Source organism: Achroia grisella, unplaced genomic scaffold (assembly GCF_030625045.1).
Source record: "Achroia grisella isolate CSIRO2021 unplaced genomic scaffold, CSIRO_AGI_Agris_v1 utg702, whole genome shotgun sequence".
In the NCBI taxonomy this organism is placed as follows: Eukaryota; Metazoa; Arthropoda; class Insecta; order Lepidoptera; family Pyralidae; genus Achroia; species Achroia grisella.
In genome coordinates, this window is record NW_026712999.1 from 2,412,843 (window position 1) to 2,430,486 (window position 17,644).

Consider the following 17,644-nt stretch of genomic DNA (forward strand, 5'->3'; position numbering starts at 1 on the left):
ACTGGTATACTTAGTCTACCTCATTTAACGTCAAAATGGCTCTTGATAACAACATCCACCGACTTCTTTTCTTGAAGCCCGTCGAGTCTTCGACACATTAATTTACGGCTTGTAGTCATACTGCATTTGATTGCACGAGATCACTTGACAATTCTTCATCATCTATTATCGATTACTGATACTTTGAATATATATGTAGTTCCTCTTTACATTAGTTCCTCCGCAGATGTTTATTAATCATTTATTAATTTTAATAGCAGTGATTTTTTAATACATTTTATATTATTAGCAATAACAAATAATTTATTACTTCTCAGATATTCATTTATTTTAGTAAACTCAATAGCGTTAATAAGTATATGCTAAATTATGCAAATGTTGCGGTTTAATTTTATCTAAAGCTCCATTACTTTTTGTGATTAAAGATTTTACCTCAAAGTAGTATGTATTTCTATCTATTTAGAGTGATTTGCCAATATTATTAATTTTAATTTGGTCTTAATCTTAATGATTTTTAAATTGTGTCAACAATACTATTTCATTTTAAGTTAGGGTCGCACTTGCTTTTGTTTTTAATATTTATTTGAAAACGGACTCGTTGCAGTTATCCAAATACAGATTTTAACTGTAAATAATGTATTATAGACGTTTACGACATCATCAATGGCCTTAAACCCCATCACACGACGCAAATCAATTTCAAAATAAATGATAATATTTTTGCGCATTTACTTCTCGAGACGACGACATAAGCTCACAATTAATGGTCCAGCTAAGGACCAATACCTTTTTTATTCACTCCAAATCTGTTACCATAAGTTTTCGCAAGTTTTATGATCGATAAGTCATAAATGCGACAATACCTTTGCTGTGATGTTGTGCGCGAGTGTTAGAAATCTTTAAAGTTGTTGCTATTCGTGGTAAGGGTTCGAGGATGAACTCGTGCAGCGTTGTATTGCATCTACACGCCCTCCGATGCGACCCTTCCCCTTACGGGCGAATCCTATGGAATACTTACAAACGGCTTAAAGCAAGCCAGTCTGGTTTGGTAATTCCATGCGCGCGGGTCGCAAGCGCGTCGCTTTGCTAAGCAACTACTATCCCAATTCCTTTTTCGTATTCGAAAAAAAGAGGCAATTAGTAATTCCGTTTTCGAATTACGAATCGTTGTCATGTGTTTATTTTTAAAAATTCAGTGGTCAGGCAAAGGAAACTTTTGCAAAAGTTTGTTTTAAAAGTTTTTCTTGGTTCGATTTTTTTTGAGTTTGCACTTTGGAAATGTTGTGTGATTACATTGTTATGTTATTGTTCGCTTTTGTGGTTATTGTTTAGTGCTTGGTTTTCGATTACGATTTCCGTTACTGTTATTGTATATTAAATACCGCTCAAAGTTTCTTTTATAATTTGCGGTGTTACTGTGGAGTGAGTTTGGAGTTAACTTTTAAAAAGTGTATAAGTGACGTTAGTTTAAAAGCACTATGAAGTTACTCTGGAAAGTTTTGTCCACCCTACTTCTACTGGTCCAGGCAGTTCTCTGTAACTGGTGGTGAGTTTACTTTATTGCAACTTTTTGTGATTACATTAACTGACTATTAAAATAAAATATCAATTTCTATAAGTAAACAAATTAAAACAGAATATAAGTACCTAACTGTACTTGTATTTTCTGTTATGAATACACCTACCTAACATAAATTATGACCGGCACATAAATATGTTTTCTTATTGTTGTGCTGTGTATGTCTACATATCGTTATTTTATGTCATCGCAAATTAAATATATATTTTTTATTCAAATGTTACTTGGGTATACTTTAAATTATTTATATGTTTATTAACTTAATAAATATAAATAATGATAACGTAAACTTAATTTAATAAAACAAAAAAAAAAACAAAACTTTGTCAGCATTAAATAATATATTACATTGCATAATTTGAATAAATATAATTTTGTCTATAGTTTAGTGTAATTAATTTTTACTATAAAAATATTAGTGCGATTTATAAATTAAGAGTTGCTTTTTTCGGCTAATTATTATAGTTCTGAAACTACATGGAACCAAATTTGGTCCTGTCATTGGCGTTACAATTTCTTTAAAAATAAAATTACATCTCTATGTCATTTGAAGATGTACCTCTTGAAATAACATAGAGTTCTAGTACCTACGTTCCATTATAGTATGACCTACACAAACTAAGGACTATAGCAGGAAGAATGGCGAATTATCCCATCGTCTATACGTGTGGGATAATGGTAATTATTGAAATCCTCCTATGATCGAAAACTATGATGATCTAAATTATTAAATAGGCTATCGAGATCTCAAATATAAGTGCGCCATGGAGGGCTATGTATGTTTCTTTTAAGGTATATTATTAAAAAATTCGTACTTATTTAAGCTGAAACTTGCAATATGCAATGGCAAGTATTCTACTCAGAATGAATATATCGAACTCAAGGACATAAATGCGGCGGAGACATCCTTGCACCGTTATTTTGTGAGACCCATTGCTTTGTTATTATAATGACCTCCTATGGTCCACCCACTTTACATGTGATGGTCAAGGTTATACATAATTTAGTCATCTCAATCTAGCCCGAAAACTATTATAGACTAATTATAAGTCTAACTGTAATTAAACAATAGTTATAGCTCGTCCATTTATTCCTCACCATCTTTTATTCATTGTTTAGCTTTATAGAAACAAATAAGTATATTTAAATATAATAAATAACCAAACACATTCTCTTTCATTACATATTCTAACTTTATTAAAGATTCCAACGCATATTTACAACCAAGATGTCGACCGGCTCGTTATGTATTGTGCGAAAAGTTTTACGACTAGACCCGTACTTGTAAGTAACTTTCGAAGTGCCACTAACTGTTGAGTTGATAGTGTGTCTTTATTATTGCAACCATCATAGAGACAAGTCCATAATCTGCCACTGTTTATAGGAGACGAAAAATAAATACAAATATTAATATTATTGGTAATGCTAGTGAATATTTTGATGTAAAACCAGTACGATATAATTTAGTCCATGGTATAGTCGTGTACATTACATATAATTAATATATCACGGGATCTTACCACATTTTATTTTTATTGAATTTTTATATCAATAATATATGTATTTGAATTTTATTAGTTAAAATATTTTAACTACAATATTATTGTAAATCTCTAGATGAATAAATAATTAATAGGTGTCGTGCTAGTTATTAGGTAAACGTTAATAATTAACATGACATCTGGTTTAGTCCACAGTCTAGGTATTCATATACTGGACTAAAGAAAAATAATATACAATTTTTTGATGTCGAAATAGACTCCTTCTTTCAAAGGGCTGCCAAAAGATATCAATTGCCAATCAATTGTCGAGAACATCGTCAAAACTGAATTGATTTTTAATTAATGTTTTATTTTTATAACCGATACGTTATTATAACGTATTAAAGTAATAATATATATATAGCCTATTTAGAAACACACGAAATAATGCATTTTTGAAATATTGTAAGAATTTTTGATATAGAAGATTTGAAATATATTGAATATATATATTGTTATACCCTGGATAATACAGTTTTTAATACAATGCATGTTATAAATTATATAAATATGTATATTGTTAAATTCTAGATATAATATAAGTAGTTTTTAATTAAATTCATCTGATGATCGATAACATGAAACTAATAAATAAATACAAATGCACATTTATGTTTAGTAAGTACTAAGTACCTATAATTCAGATTGCTCGATTGTAGACGAAGATAAGATAAAATAACTTGAAGTTTATGTATTCATAACAATATTTATAGTTTAATCCATTGCGTCAACTAAATGAAAGTAGGCTACAGAATATACAAATGTGTAATTACTTATCTTATATATATATTCATGAATACAAATGTTTGTATTATGCGGGTAACAAACCCGCGATCAACGGAAAGTAAGGCAGTGTGCTAAACCACTAGACCACCGTAGTCGTCTGAAAGTGAAATGCAATTTTATTTTGTGTATTCTTATTTATTTTAAAATTTTCCATGTTTTTGTTAGTAAGAGTTAAGTAAGATGTTTTGTTGATATAAAATACATATCACCTTTTGAATATTTAATTAAAAAAATGTTGTTATTGTATAAATGTAACAACAATTGTAAACCGTTAAATGTAAATATGATACTACTATTTGACGACCTCGGTGGTCTAGCGGTCTAGAACACCGCTTTACAACCGATGGTCGCGGGTTCGATTCCTCGCACGGCACAAACATTTGTATTCTTGAGTATGATTGTTTGTATCGGTCTGGGTGTTTTCTCTGTACAATATGTATGTATTTACAAAAAAAAAATATATCTATGTATATGTATCAGTTATCTAGTATCCATAACACAAGCTTTAGCTAGCTTAACTTGGGTATAGATGGCGCTGTGTGAATTGTCCTGAGATTATTATTATTATTATAAAGTTAAAAGATATTATTTCTCATCCGATTTCAAAAATAAAACATGGGTCTCAATTCCATTGTATTTTTGTGTGTTACCACAGAATTATATTTCTGATTGAACTTATTATGTTGATCCTTTTTTTAATCAAAAATTGTTGCTTCACAATTAGTTTCATATAAATTTGGTCAAGATCTGACCAATTCAAAATATACATAAAGGATTTCAAAATTCTGTCTTCTACAAAAAACTACATGCATTATTAGTGAGTAACATGAATTTTATAAAAACTTTATCTCTATAATTATTGCACTTGTTCAAAGTCAGGGCGGGTTGCTATATGACATTATGTATGCAGCGACGAACATTTTGCGTTTTTTTTTTCATTTATAACGTAATTTTTATGTGGATGAACAAAAAACTGTGTGATTGAACCGAAAAGTATTTTATTCAATAAATATTGACTTGTTTATATATATCAAAGCTACCTTTATGCTTTTTATTTCTTGCTTTTATACAAAGTGTGTCAGTAAATTAAAATATTTATTTATCTCTACTTGTTACTTTATTATTATTAATGTTTTAATTACTGTATTCATTTATTATTATAACTATTAGTTATCATTTATTATCCGCAAATAATATGAGTTATTTCCATGCGAGCAACGACGCGGGATAAGACTAGTGGAGTGCACTAACGTTGCACCGGTTGTTTTGTTGTTGGGCCGACGGGCGGCGTTATGTAAATTATAACTGACAGGTAAACGAAATTTACGCAATGGTACGAGCTACTATAATGTGTAAAAATTGACACATTCTTCTTTACATATAATAAACGAGATTTTTTTAGTCTATTCTAATGCTGTGGGTCATAGCTGGGCTTTACAACTTCTCTGGACAGATTTATAAAGCGGGTGAAGACCAACTCTGGCCAATGGGAGACAAAATCAGGCTCAGGTCGTCGTGTCTCGTAAAATTGTGACAAAACTAAAACTGTCTGTTTGTGTTAAGGTTCACGTAGAAATTATCACGTAGGTATCAAGTAGAGTAATTGTTATATTATGAAATTGTTATTCACAGATTTTATTATTAAATCTGGGTGAAATTATAAAGTAATAAAAATTTAGAAAAATAATTATGTTTTGTGAAACATTTACCGCCATCGACATGAGAACATACTTTATTAATTACAAATAGTATACTCAAAATGAGTACAGTAATTGCAAATATGTAAGAGTATATAAATATAAAATAAAAAAAATAACCCTGAACAATTAGCATAGTGCCACGCTATTTATGCCACGGTTAGTAGATCATGTGTTATATAAATACTTAGATTTTTTTGGAAATACATATACATATACATATTCTATGGAATACACACAACAATTCATAATCATGAATACAATTGTTTACAACGTGCGAGGAATCGAACCCGTGACCATCGGAAGTAAACAACAACGTCGACACACAATAAATACAAGTACTCGAATTCATTTCTTACCGCCCCTTTTTGGAAGACGGTTAAAAAAAGGCGTCGGGTTGTTTGAATGCGAACTTGCAGGCTATCTAAAAATAATCGCCCAACATAAATAATAGCTTTGTTTACCTTTCAGTTTGTGCTCAACATTTTTGTTTGACATCTGGTCTAAATACAAACTATAATATACGACTTTTTAACTTTAACAGGCAGTATATTGTACTTCCCTTCGTAATTATACCAAAAATGTACTCTTCTTCATATACCTATATTATCTACTAACAAATGTGTACCGTCCGAGGCATAATTATGTAATGCTGTTATTAATAATTCTCAATTGTAACTACATATATAAGCTATTGATTTTCTATTAATCATTTAAGAGTTTCAATCGCAAGCTAAGCTGGATGGTTCGTAATTGTAACTGTCTAAAATAATTAGCCGTTATAAAATATCACAATTGTAGGTTTTATTATAATACTAATACTCCAGGAACTCACATAGTGATATCTAGACCTAAACTAAGCAGAGCTATGTAAGCTATGTTATGGGTACTAGACAACTGATATAAACAGACCAACAAACAATTATACTCATGAATACAAATGTCAGTACTGTGCGAGGAATCGAACCTATGAATATCGAAATAAAATGCTGTGGTAAATCGTTAGGTCACCGATGTCGTCAATTTGTTTGAATATGAGGGACTATAGTGAAGTATACGAAATAAATGGAAAACTAAATTAAATTAAATTAATCATTAATTTAATTTCGTTTACTAACATTAAAGTTATTTCGAGTATTCATGGTAATTATAATATTATTACTTGTATACGTTTAAATAAATAAATGGCCCGATATATAGTAGGTAGAGACAGTAGTCTCTACCTACTATATATCGGGCCATTTACTTATATAGTAAGTAGTTTAGTAGTTTTATTTATATAGTAGGTAGAGACAGTAGTCTCTACCTACTATATATCGGGCCATTTACGGGTAATGCAAGTATAAAAAATAATAAACATATAATTTCAATAGCAAATAACAATGTTGTTGTTTTCGAATCTGCTTACTTATAAATCAAGCAGCGGACTATAACATCGTTTTCACTATCTTTTTAAGAATTTCTTCCGTAACGATTCTACGTATAATATATACCCACTGTAATACAACCTTTCTCACAAACACTGTACTACATCCGTGTGAACTTGAGACGCCAGTAAATAAATGGCTGTAATGTATGATTAACGGTAAAATTAAAAAATACCTCTTTTTGAAGTCAGTTGACAAGGATACGAGCATTATTGCAACAAACGTCACTCGCGATAATCACTTCCCAGCTTTGAAGTGCGTTTTCCTAAGCTCCGGTAGCATTAAATTTATTTATATCCATACCAGCTAGAGCGCTTTCTCCTTTGTTAGCCTATTTGTCGTGGCTTATTGAATACTGAAATAGTTTGTGTTGACATTAAGGCTAGATGCAATAGTCTGCAGTTTACTAGAGTCTTATCGAAGTAGAGTTTGTACAAAGACATCTGAAGACGTTCGAAGACCTCTTCGAAGAAGAAGAATTCAAACCTAACTGCGAAGCACTATTAGTACCATAGGTAGCAACCTATGGTATGCTATGGTGCTATGACCCACCTATTCTCCTTTCCTCCCTGCCTATGATCGTGCACAAAAATAGACTTCAAAATGCAACCGAATATGCTAAAGTCGTCTTAATTTTTTAGAGGAAAATACATTTAGTTGCCATCGAAGAAGTAGATTCCTTAAATTAAGAGAAAAAAGTAGAGTAAGGAGGAACATCACCTTATTCCTTTTGTTTAGGTTTTAGGAGTATCATAGATGCGATATGATGATGTGATGTCATTCATGTTATATGGATGACTGACGCCACTTTTCTTTATGTGGACTATAAGCTTTTTAATCATTGCAGTTGCATAAAAAGAAAATGGACTTTAATACATTTGACTTGGTATAGTCATCGTAACATGTATGGGTTGCAAAACACAATATTTGGTTTTTGTTCACAAAAAAATTTGGTAAATATCAAAGTACATAAAAACAATATTTCTGTGTGGCATAAAGCATACTGTCGAAATTGTAGACACATGTGCAAATACAAAAAATGTAATAAGGTGTGATTTATGATAATTCGAATCGTTACGTTATCAATAATTGGGAAAAACAAAACTTTTTCTTCTAATAAATCGAGATAAATATATTTAAAACAGCTGATATCGATTCAGTGACTGATTCTGAATAAACTACTTTCACTACTTTACTACTTTTAGATTATGTTAATTAAATTATTTCTATTACTCGATCTGTGATAGTGCCTACGGGCGATATTGTACCAAGGTAGGCTTTGTAATATATTACAAAGTGGTATATATTACATTATGATATATACCATGGAGATTAAACAATAATTGTAGCGGATGTGGTGTACTTTACACGCATACACTTAGATTGTGGAATGATCTACTTGCCGAGGTTTTCTCACGAGACTACAGCGTGGGGTTGTCAAGAAGGGTATATTAAGGTTTCTTAAGAGTCGGTAACACGCACGTTACACCCCCGGTGTCTCAGGCGTCATAGTAGGTAACCATTTACCAAGGTGAGATGCCCCGTATGCTTGTTTGCCATCATTGTAGTATAAATAAAAAATATTTTAAGCGCTCCCATAATATTTTTATAATGTAAATAACAATGCTTCTGACTACCCCATCCGGAATAACAGTCTTGACGGTATGTTTTTGTTGTTCTTCAATCAATGTTGCAGGTAAACCGGGCGACGTTGATAGTTTGCTATAAACGCCTACGTAACATCCAAAACAAAATTCTAATTACTCAGTACCATTCAAACTGTTGGTTTCGATCGCTTTATGATGGTTCATTATAGTTTATGACGCTATAACACAAAATTACAAAATTCCATATCAGACTTTTTATTATTTAATAATGTCCGTTTTTATATTAAGCTAGCCCTTTGTTAAATTTATTCGTATAACTAAGTATTAATTTTTTCCTGTGGCTTCCCTCGTGTTATTTTCTCCAATTTGCAGCCTGCAATTTTCCCCTACACCTCATAAGGAGTTCATTTACCAAAAATCAAGAAATGCGTATGTACTTATTTGATTTTAGGAATGCTACTTTGATATATCGAAATATCTAATTTATACTGTTTTTGTACACAAACTTTGAACTCCTGTTCTATCTAAGAAAGATTTTTTCTAATTATTCGTTTTCATCTTAAAACAACAAATGTGTACAAAACAGCTTTCAAGGTCTAAAGTTCTCTTTTTGTATAGAAGATGTCTCAATAGTATGTATGTGTTGGAACTAAATGGCGTTGTGTGAATTATCCAGGCTGTTTTTTTTTCACTTATATATACTTGAACATTACTTTTTATCATTATATTATCGATATATATTATTTTATATATTAACAATCGATGCAAAAATGTAGGGAGTTCTGTTTTTTTAAGGTATACCTATATGTAAAATGTGAATCTATTTTTATTTATTAGCTCTTTTAATACTTACTCTTTTACTACATTTGCATATTGATTATATTACGTTTTGAAGAATTTACTTTTTGTTAACAATAATCATATTTTGTTATCGTCTCGATGAGGAACGCGAATATTACAACGGGGGAAATAGAGACCATCTTTATAGAGAATATTAAAAAAACGTGAACAATTAACAAACTTATTGAAAAATAGTATAAAAGTATAGTTAAATAGAAAACATCCTTATTGAGAAAATACTGTAAAAATAGAGTTCAATAGACAATTTCCTTATTTAGAAATTAGTAAAAAATAGAGCCGAATAGAGAATATTGTTATTGACTAACAACTCATAACATACTGTCTCCATAGAATAAGCAGACTCTATAATTAGTCCTACAAAAAGGTATATCTAACCCAAACAGTCCAAGACTAATGCTCGCAGATGTGGATACAAATGCTCCATTAACTTCAAACGGACTAAAACGAAACCATTTTACTGGGAATTACATCGCTTTTTGTTACTTTAATTGTATGCAAATATGACCCATCACTCGTTACAATATAAAATAAAATATTTTATACGCATGACTAACTATAATTAATGTTCCGGAAATGAATATAAATTTGAACCATTTGACAGACATACTATGTACGGCGAGCGGCCCCAAATTTGTACTTATTTTAAAACTTTTGCGTATAATAGATATTATTATGATACGTAATAAGGTCTTAACTCGAACAATTCTATGGTAAATAAAGAATTTATGGTTTCGACGCTTCGACTAGTTCGCACAGGCTGTGGTCACTAGTTAACTGTAGTACAGTGATGTTAATATCAATAGTTGCCAGCGATTTACTCAACTACCGTCACTAGATTGTACCCTCTAAATCAAATATATCATCGAAAATAAATATATCATTGTTAACTCAGATTCAAACTGACAGCCTCCAAGGTCTAGCGGTTTGGCAAACCGCTTTACTTCAGATGGTCGCGGATTCGATTCTTCGCATGTTGCAAACATTTGTATTCATGAGTATTTGTGCAGGACTAAATGGCGCAGTGTTTATTGTCTGATAATAATATATAAACCTGGTTTTTATTGGTACTTTATTATTAGTTTGCCCATGTCTGAAACAACCTCAACGCGACGTAACGATAAGTAAATACCGTATTAATCATTACCATTAAATATTGTTACGTATTAAAGTTATCTAAGTTTTAATTAAGTAGTGTGTAAAATATATAATAATTATACGTTATTTTATATACGTAATAAACAGACAGACAGACAGCCTTCCGACAGATAGATTACAGTAACCAGTTACCATCAGGCGGACGTCAGTTTGCCATACCAATCACATAAAAAAATGCAAGGATATTTTGTATTGTATTTTATTTTATTTTAAGATTAAATATACAATAGTAAATATTGTAAACATTACTTAGGATTAGGGGCACATAAAGCCGGGAGCAACAGTACGGTCCAGTGAATACATACTGACAGTAAGCACAGACTGTCTAATAACACAGTTAAGTAATAGATGCTTACAGAGCAGCTGTCGTCTAAGGTTGTATAATAAATTATTTTAAATGGAATAACAAGTATTTAAGTTAATGTATTATGAACCTCTACTATTTGAATACTTAGGTATGAAGTCATCTAAACTAATTCTAGAAAGGAAAGATTTTTACCTTTCAAAATATTTTTTATATTGATCTCTTTCAGAGATAAGCTTACCCTTGTTCCTGTTATTTTTTTTAACAATACTTTATTTTTACATATATTTAATAGTTAAGTTATTTTAAAATCTTAAACACATATAGCAAGCTGTATTATCTGTGAGTAATGTGGGATATTATAGTTATATACTAAAAAAAATATAATAATATTTTTAAGAATTTATTAACGCATTTAAGTCTTATGTCTACATAGAAAATATGTTTTAAAAGTTCTCGTTAGAAAATTATACAGTTTTGTTTGTATGTAGACACATAAAATATATTATCTACATACAAATGCATTGGCAAGGGTTATTCATTTGTGGGTTATTATAATATAATGTTGTTTTTTTTCAGATAGCTATTTTTTCTACAGTTTATGTTTTGGTACAGTTATAGAAATGCATTAAGTAAGATAAAAACACAGCAATGTCTGACGCATCCGAAAGAACGAACGGGTGCTACTACTCACAATATGAATCAATTCTAGATTTATAACAATTTGCATATTTTTCCTCAGAATACTTTTTATTTATTTTACTCCAATCCAACAGTAGTTTTCAAAATATTTTTATAACCAATAAAAAGTTGGCTTGAATAGTCAGATGGCAGAAGAGTGGCAAAGCGCGAAACAGGAATCAAGAGCTAACAAGACAATATATTTTATTGAATAATCTCCATAATGATAGTCATGTGTAAAGGTTAGCTCTGTCCATAATGTGGGTTTCCATCAAATTGTTTGCCATTTTAGTGATATAAAATACATATGGTAAGAATAATGGTAGATTTAGGTCCGTGACATTCAGAAGAAATTATTTTTGTATGAAAATAGTTTCTTACAAAAGTATTTTCTCTGAATGTTTAAATGAACAGATATTTAGACATTCTTTTTTAGTATTGCAAGCAATTGGTTGTACATTATACAGATTATTTTTAAAGGTTTTTAACAGTACAACTAAGCAAGAATTTTCCTTAAATATAACTTCATTATTACTTGTAGACATAGATATAATTTTTAATATTTTTTTTATATTTATAATTAACGTTATAATGAGGCTAACTCTTAAATTATAGTGTTGACTTGCTTAGTCACATAGATCAGTTTGTACTATCTACAAATAATACCTACGTTATGTTAGGTGATGTTACATTAATTAATTCCTATTTACGTCCGAACTCAGGAAGCAATACATCAATAATATTAACACTTACCACAGTTTAATAATAAATGAATTAAATGGGCTTATAGTAGGGCGCTCGAGTTTAATCAGATAACAGCTAATCAAAATTGAAGCCAAATTAATTTGTGGGTCGTAGCCCGGATTCTGAATATTTAGCCGTCCATCTTGGATTAAGAGTTCGAATTTTAAAGATTTCAGTTAAAGAAGTTGCCTGGCTTAGTGCAGTGTATTAAATGCCCAGTGTAGGCATTCGATACTTAGTGCAAAATCATTTCTGTATGAACTGTGTAACCACATTTTTTTAATAGTACATAATTTTGTTAGTGATTACATAGATTCGAATTTCGGTTGCTGTAATTTGCGAGCGTTATGGCTTCGTAGTAGTATCCTTATTTGTAGACCGTAAAGGTCGTAACTTTGAATGAGGTAGGCACTAAAAATATGTTTCAATTTATATTTCTTACTAAATCTACGGTGATGGAAACACCGATAATTATAATTTATTAAAGAGGACGTTAAGTTCGCTTCCTGCTCATTGGATTGTAAATATATTAAGTGAAATGTGGGTATTTTAAATATTGCATTCGCCACGACAGTTTACCATGCCTATGACTATCCCATTTAGGATTATAATCGTGATCATATGTAATATAATTGTAGCGTTACGTTAACTGCAATATTGGGGTTTAAATTATTTACACTGTAACGTGTCTCATCCTAATAAACAATGCTATTATATTTGTGCGCCTAATAATAATAGGCACCCTGTTAGTTTAGTTTGTTATGCGTGCCACCCCTTATACGTAAATTTAATACCTAATTAGTGTATTCTGTGTTTAATATTAGGGTTGGCAATTTTATGATTATTCGTAAACGAGAATAATAATAATATTAACATATTTATAACATTAGAAATATAGACGAATCTGTCTGTTTATATGTTTATTACACTTCAGTCATGGTTGATAACAAGTCAGTGAGAAATATGATGTTATACATAAAGTCATGGGTATCAGAAGACAGTATAACAATAAAATATAGGTATATATCTGGTTTTAAGGTTTCATAGTACATCGTTATAAAAATTTTAGCATATATATTAATATATATATGCTTCTTTTTTATAACGATGTAAGTATTTAAGTATATATTGTAAGTAATTATACGGTAATCTATTTGGAGATACCTTTAAGTACTTAGAGTAGATACCTACTTATATTAGTAGCCAAGTTACTTCTAAATCTATTGCATAAGTATATATTACTCAATATGTGTAAGTTATATTTAGAACATTAACCTTGTCAACTATTTTCACACCTAGCAATAATGTTAACAGTAAATAAATAAACTAAGGAACACAAAGAAACTCATTTAAAATAACAACAAACATAGTCATAGCAATTGTTTAGTTTATATTCAACAACAACTTTGCACATTATTGACCACTTGAATACAATAATAAGTATTCTCGTGTTTTATAATTTCGACAGTCAATGCGACTTAAAGCAACTTAAAGCACGTGTAGACATAACAATCGAAAGCCAACATTGTAACATTACCAATATACACAATGTTACATGTCACTCACAAAGAAACCAGTACATTTAAAAGGTATAATGCTCGACAAATGTTTGGTCCAACATCGTCACCCCAAATTATTCGTGTAATAATATTATGCTGGGGTTTTAAGAACACATGTGCTCGTCCTATCTATCGGCCAGATTGCGTGCAATTCAATTTGCCATCGTAATATTTCACACAAAACATGTCGGATAAAATCATTTATAAAGGCGTCACAAAACATTTACATGTCGTTGGGTTACTCACACAGGGTTGCCACTTCATAACATTTTTTATCTATTTTAAAGTTGTTTTGATTACATGTGTTAATTAGTTCAAACATAAACTAATAAATTGTTTTTAATCCTCATATCTTTTTATTTATTGAGTATTAAAATTACTTTAACACTCTCAAAATTTTGTACTAGATTTTGTATTTCAAAATTACTTACCCTAGACCTAGACTTTATAGCAAATAAAAAGTTAGTCAGTTTTTAATTTTTCAGTCTCTTCTATAGGTTAAAGCTATCATATCAGTCGATTACTTTGAAGAAGATTTATTATATATTCCGCGATTTTATATTTTCAGTTCAAAAAAGAGAGAGTTTTATAATAAACTTTCAATCCTTATCTATTTTGTTATATATTATTTTTTTATACACAAAGAATCTACGGTGTAATTAATGATTTACAAGTATTATAGTTGGGTAATAATGAATTAATAAATCAGGTTATTCGTAATTTAATAGGTTGTCATTTAAATTATATATGAATATAAATGTCACAATATTAAAAATCATTATCAGAGTAACAAATAACAAAAAATATTAGAAAATGTTTGCGACAACCCTGTAACCGCCTAAGGGCTAGTGCAGATCGCCCGGCTAATTTGGTGATGTTATACAAGTCGCCTCACTCTTTAGCCTGCCTATTACGATATTGGACTGTCCTAGTGATGTAACATTTCATTCAAAGAAAATCGATGTCGATATTTTATTAATCTATTGTAATATTATAAATTCTAATGTTTGCATGTCTATCTCTTTGTTATCTTTGTTTCACGATTAAACGGCTGCATAGATATTGTTGAAATTTGGTGTGTGATGAGTTTGATGATAGGTTGTATAACAAGGCCAGACACAGGCCATCTTAGGTCTAAAAAAGTAAACCAAGTCGTTGGTAACAGCTAAAATTTATAAATCTGTATATTAAATAATTGGTTCTATTGTAGTGTATTAAATTAAAGATATACCTAGTAAAAATATTTTATTTATATTTATAAAGCATCATTATAAATATGTAATATATTTGCCATAATTATGATTAATTATGGTACACTTGAATGGACACGATATCGACTTTATTATTCGAATCAAGAGTTAGTTATTCATAACACTTCACAAATTAGAATAAATTAGTAGTACTGCGAACGAATAGTTTATTTGGTGATGGTCACATGAATCATCAATGTATTTGCCATTATAAAAATAGTAGGAAATAAATATAGGTGTATATTGAAATGAAGGTTAGATATGTCACTAGTACATCACTAGTTCGTATGAATATATAATTTCACCCCTTTAGGTTCGTTGTTTATTTATTGGTCGTATATTTCATGGCCCCGGGCGGAATTTGCATACGTTACGCTTACTATGCGCTGTCAAAATTATTGTGGGGTCGCCCTTATTGCATTGAGCAAGCTTGCGTCACACAACAAAATAATTTTGTATGAATCTGTGTAACCAATTTTTTTAAATTACGATACATTTGCAAGGAATTTCATCACATTCATTTTGGAGGTTTTATATCGCATAGGCGAGACCGCTTCGATTAAAACAAAACCGTTTTTTCGTTAAATAGTGCAACTTTATTATTTTAGATATACAGATTGTTTTATTAAATTCAATTTTCGTTAAATTCTCAAAAAGATGATGCCAAACCTTATGAAATGTGGTAATTACTTTGTCATTAAGTGTATAATGACTTGACGGTTTGTATAATATGTACCAATTAAGCTTAGATTTTTTTTAAATTCCAATTGTTTGGAGTTATTTTTCAGTGAGGAATTTTAAATTCTCTGTAATACATAATTCAATACTTCTTAGGTTACTATGACTACTCTTTATGGTTAACGTTGTTAGGTACCTAATATACGAATTTTCTACTGGGTAATTAAAAAAATGCAATAGTTCGTTCTACATCGTTCACTTTTAATTTGTCATTTTAATTAAATACAATAAAATAAATATTTTATTTTCGGATTTTGATCTAAATCAACAGTAGTAATTACTGATAATTAGTAACAATATATGATAATTATGATTTGTTATTAATATTTTTTTGTTCCATATTTTTCTTTTATTTGCCTTCATTGTTTTTGACAAATATGCATTTATAATTCTTTTTAAAATTTCTTGAACTATATCAGTCTCAAAGGATCTCCATCTAGAGCGGTAAAATATATTATTTATTTTAAAAAATCAACCTTTATAAAATGTGAGCTATTTCACCGAAAGCCGTTATATCGGCAATATATTTTTATTGACAGTAATTGAATCGTTTATTAAACACTAATTTCTGAAAACTGTTCAGTTGATGAGTTTACTAACTTTAAACCGCTAGCCATCGATACCGTATTGTTAGTTAGTTTTCATAACAACATTACACGTGTTTGTTAAGTAAACGAACACTTCGTTAATACGTCTCTAATTAACTAAATTCATTGTTGAAACATACGTTATTCAGTTTGTTTGTCAGGTAACAATCTGATCTTTGTTCGAGAAGATCGTGATTTGGGAAAAATCTAGGGCAAGAAACCAACTGCATCTTTATTTTCAATAGCAACTTATATAGCAATATATCTTATATATAAAATTCTCGTGTCACAGTTTTCGTTCCCATACTCCTCCGAAACGGCTTGACAGATTCTCATGAAATTTTGTGAGCGTATGGAGTAGGTCTGAGAATCGGCCAACATCTATTTTTCATCCTCCTAAATGTTAGGGGATCCCCTCACAAAATTTCAACCCCTAAATTTTTATTATTTATATTAAGGCAAAACAACGTTTGCTGGGACAGCTAGTATTATTATATAATAATTATAATAACCCAGGACTCTTCACACAGCGCCATCTAGTTTTAAGGTAACCAATGCTTGTGCTTGTGTTATGGGACTAGATAATTTATAAAAATACTTAAATGACCTCAATTTTTTGATAAATAAACTGTAACCGTTTTACACCGATATCGAGTTGTCTGCTTAGGAATCTACCTGTTCTATCCTCTAACATTTTGCATTGTACAATGTGTTTCGATTGATGGGTGAAATTAGTCTTAATTATCTTTGTCCTTCAGAATGGCAATGCATGTGTACCACGGGTGTTATATGATAACTTGATGTCATTAGTGCCAGCTCCGGAACTTCATATATTTCGAAGCGGGGTAAAAACCGCCCCTTAACACTCCTCCGCCCTCCCCCCTCTGGCGAAAAATTTGCAATATTCTTATTTACAAACAATTTGTCTAATTAGTATTGCTGTTATTATTTTTATTATTGTTATTATTTTTATTTATATATTTATTGTTATTATTGTGGCTTTATCAACAGTTACATCTTCTTCATTTTCAAACGTATTGAATACAATTAACTTGACTTCTGTCTGTCAGTGGTCAAGTTGTCAGAGGTGCAAAAATTCTAAGTTAGTAACAATTTCGAATTTGCCGC

General features: G+C 30.2%; 1 protein-coding gene across 1 annotated transcript in view; it reads left to right on the forward strand.

The window, feature by feature from the left end:
- Positions 1-1,055: 1,055 nt before the first annotated feature.
- Positions 1,056-17,644, forward strand: part of LOC131850079 (protein Wnt-1-like) — an 84,245-nt gene continuing 67,656 nt past the window's right edge. Inside the window, exon 1 of the mRNA XM_059200231.1 lies at positions 1,056-1,546. Coding sequence (XP_059056214.1) covers positions 1,479-1,546 — 68 coding nt within the window. The 5' untranslated portion in view covers positions 1,056-1,478. The remainder of the gene's footprint in view (positions 1,547-17,644) is intronic.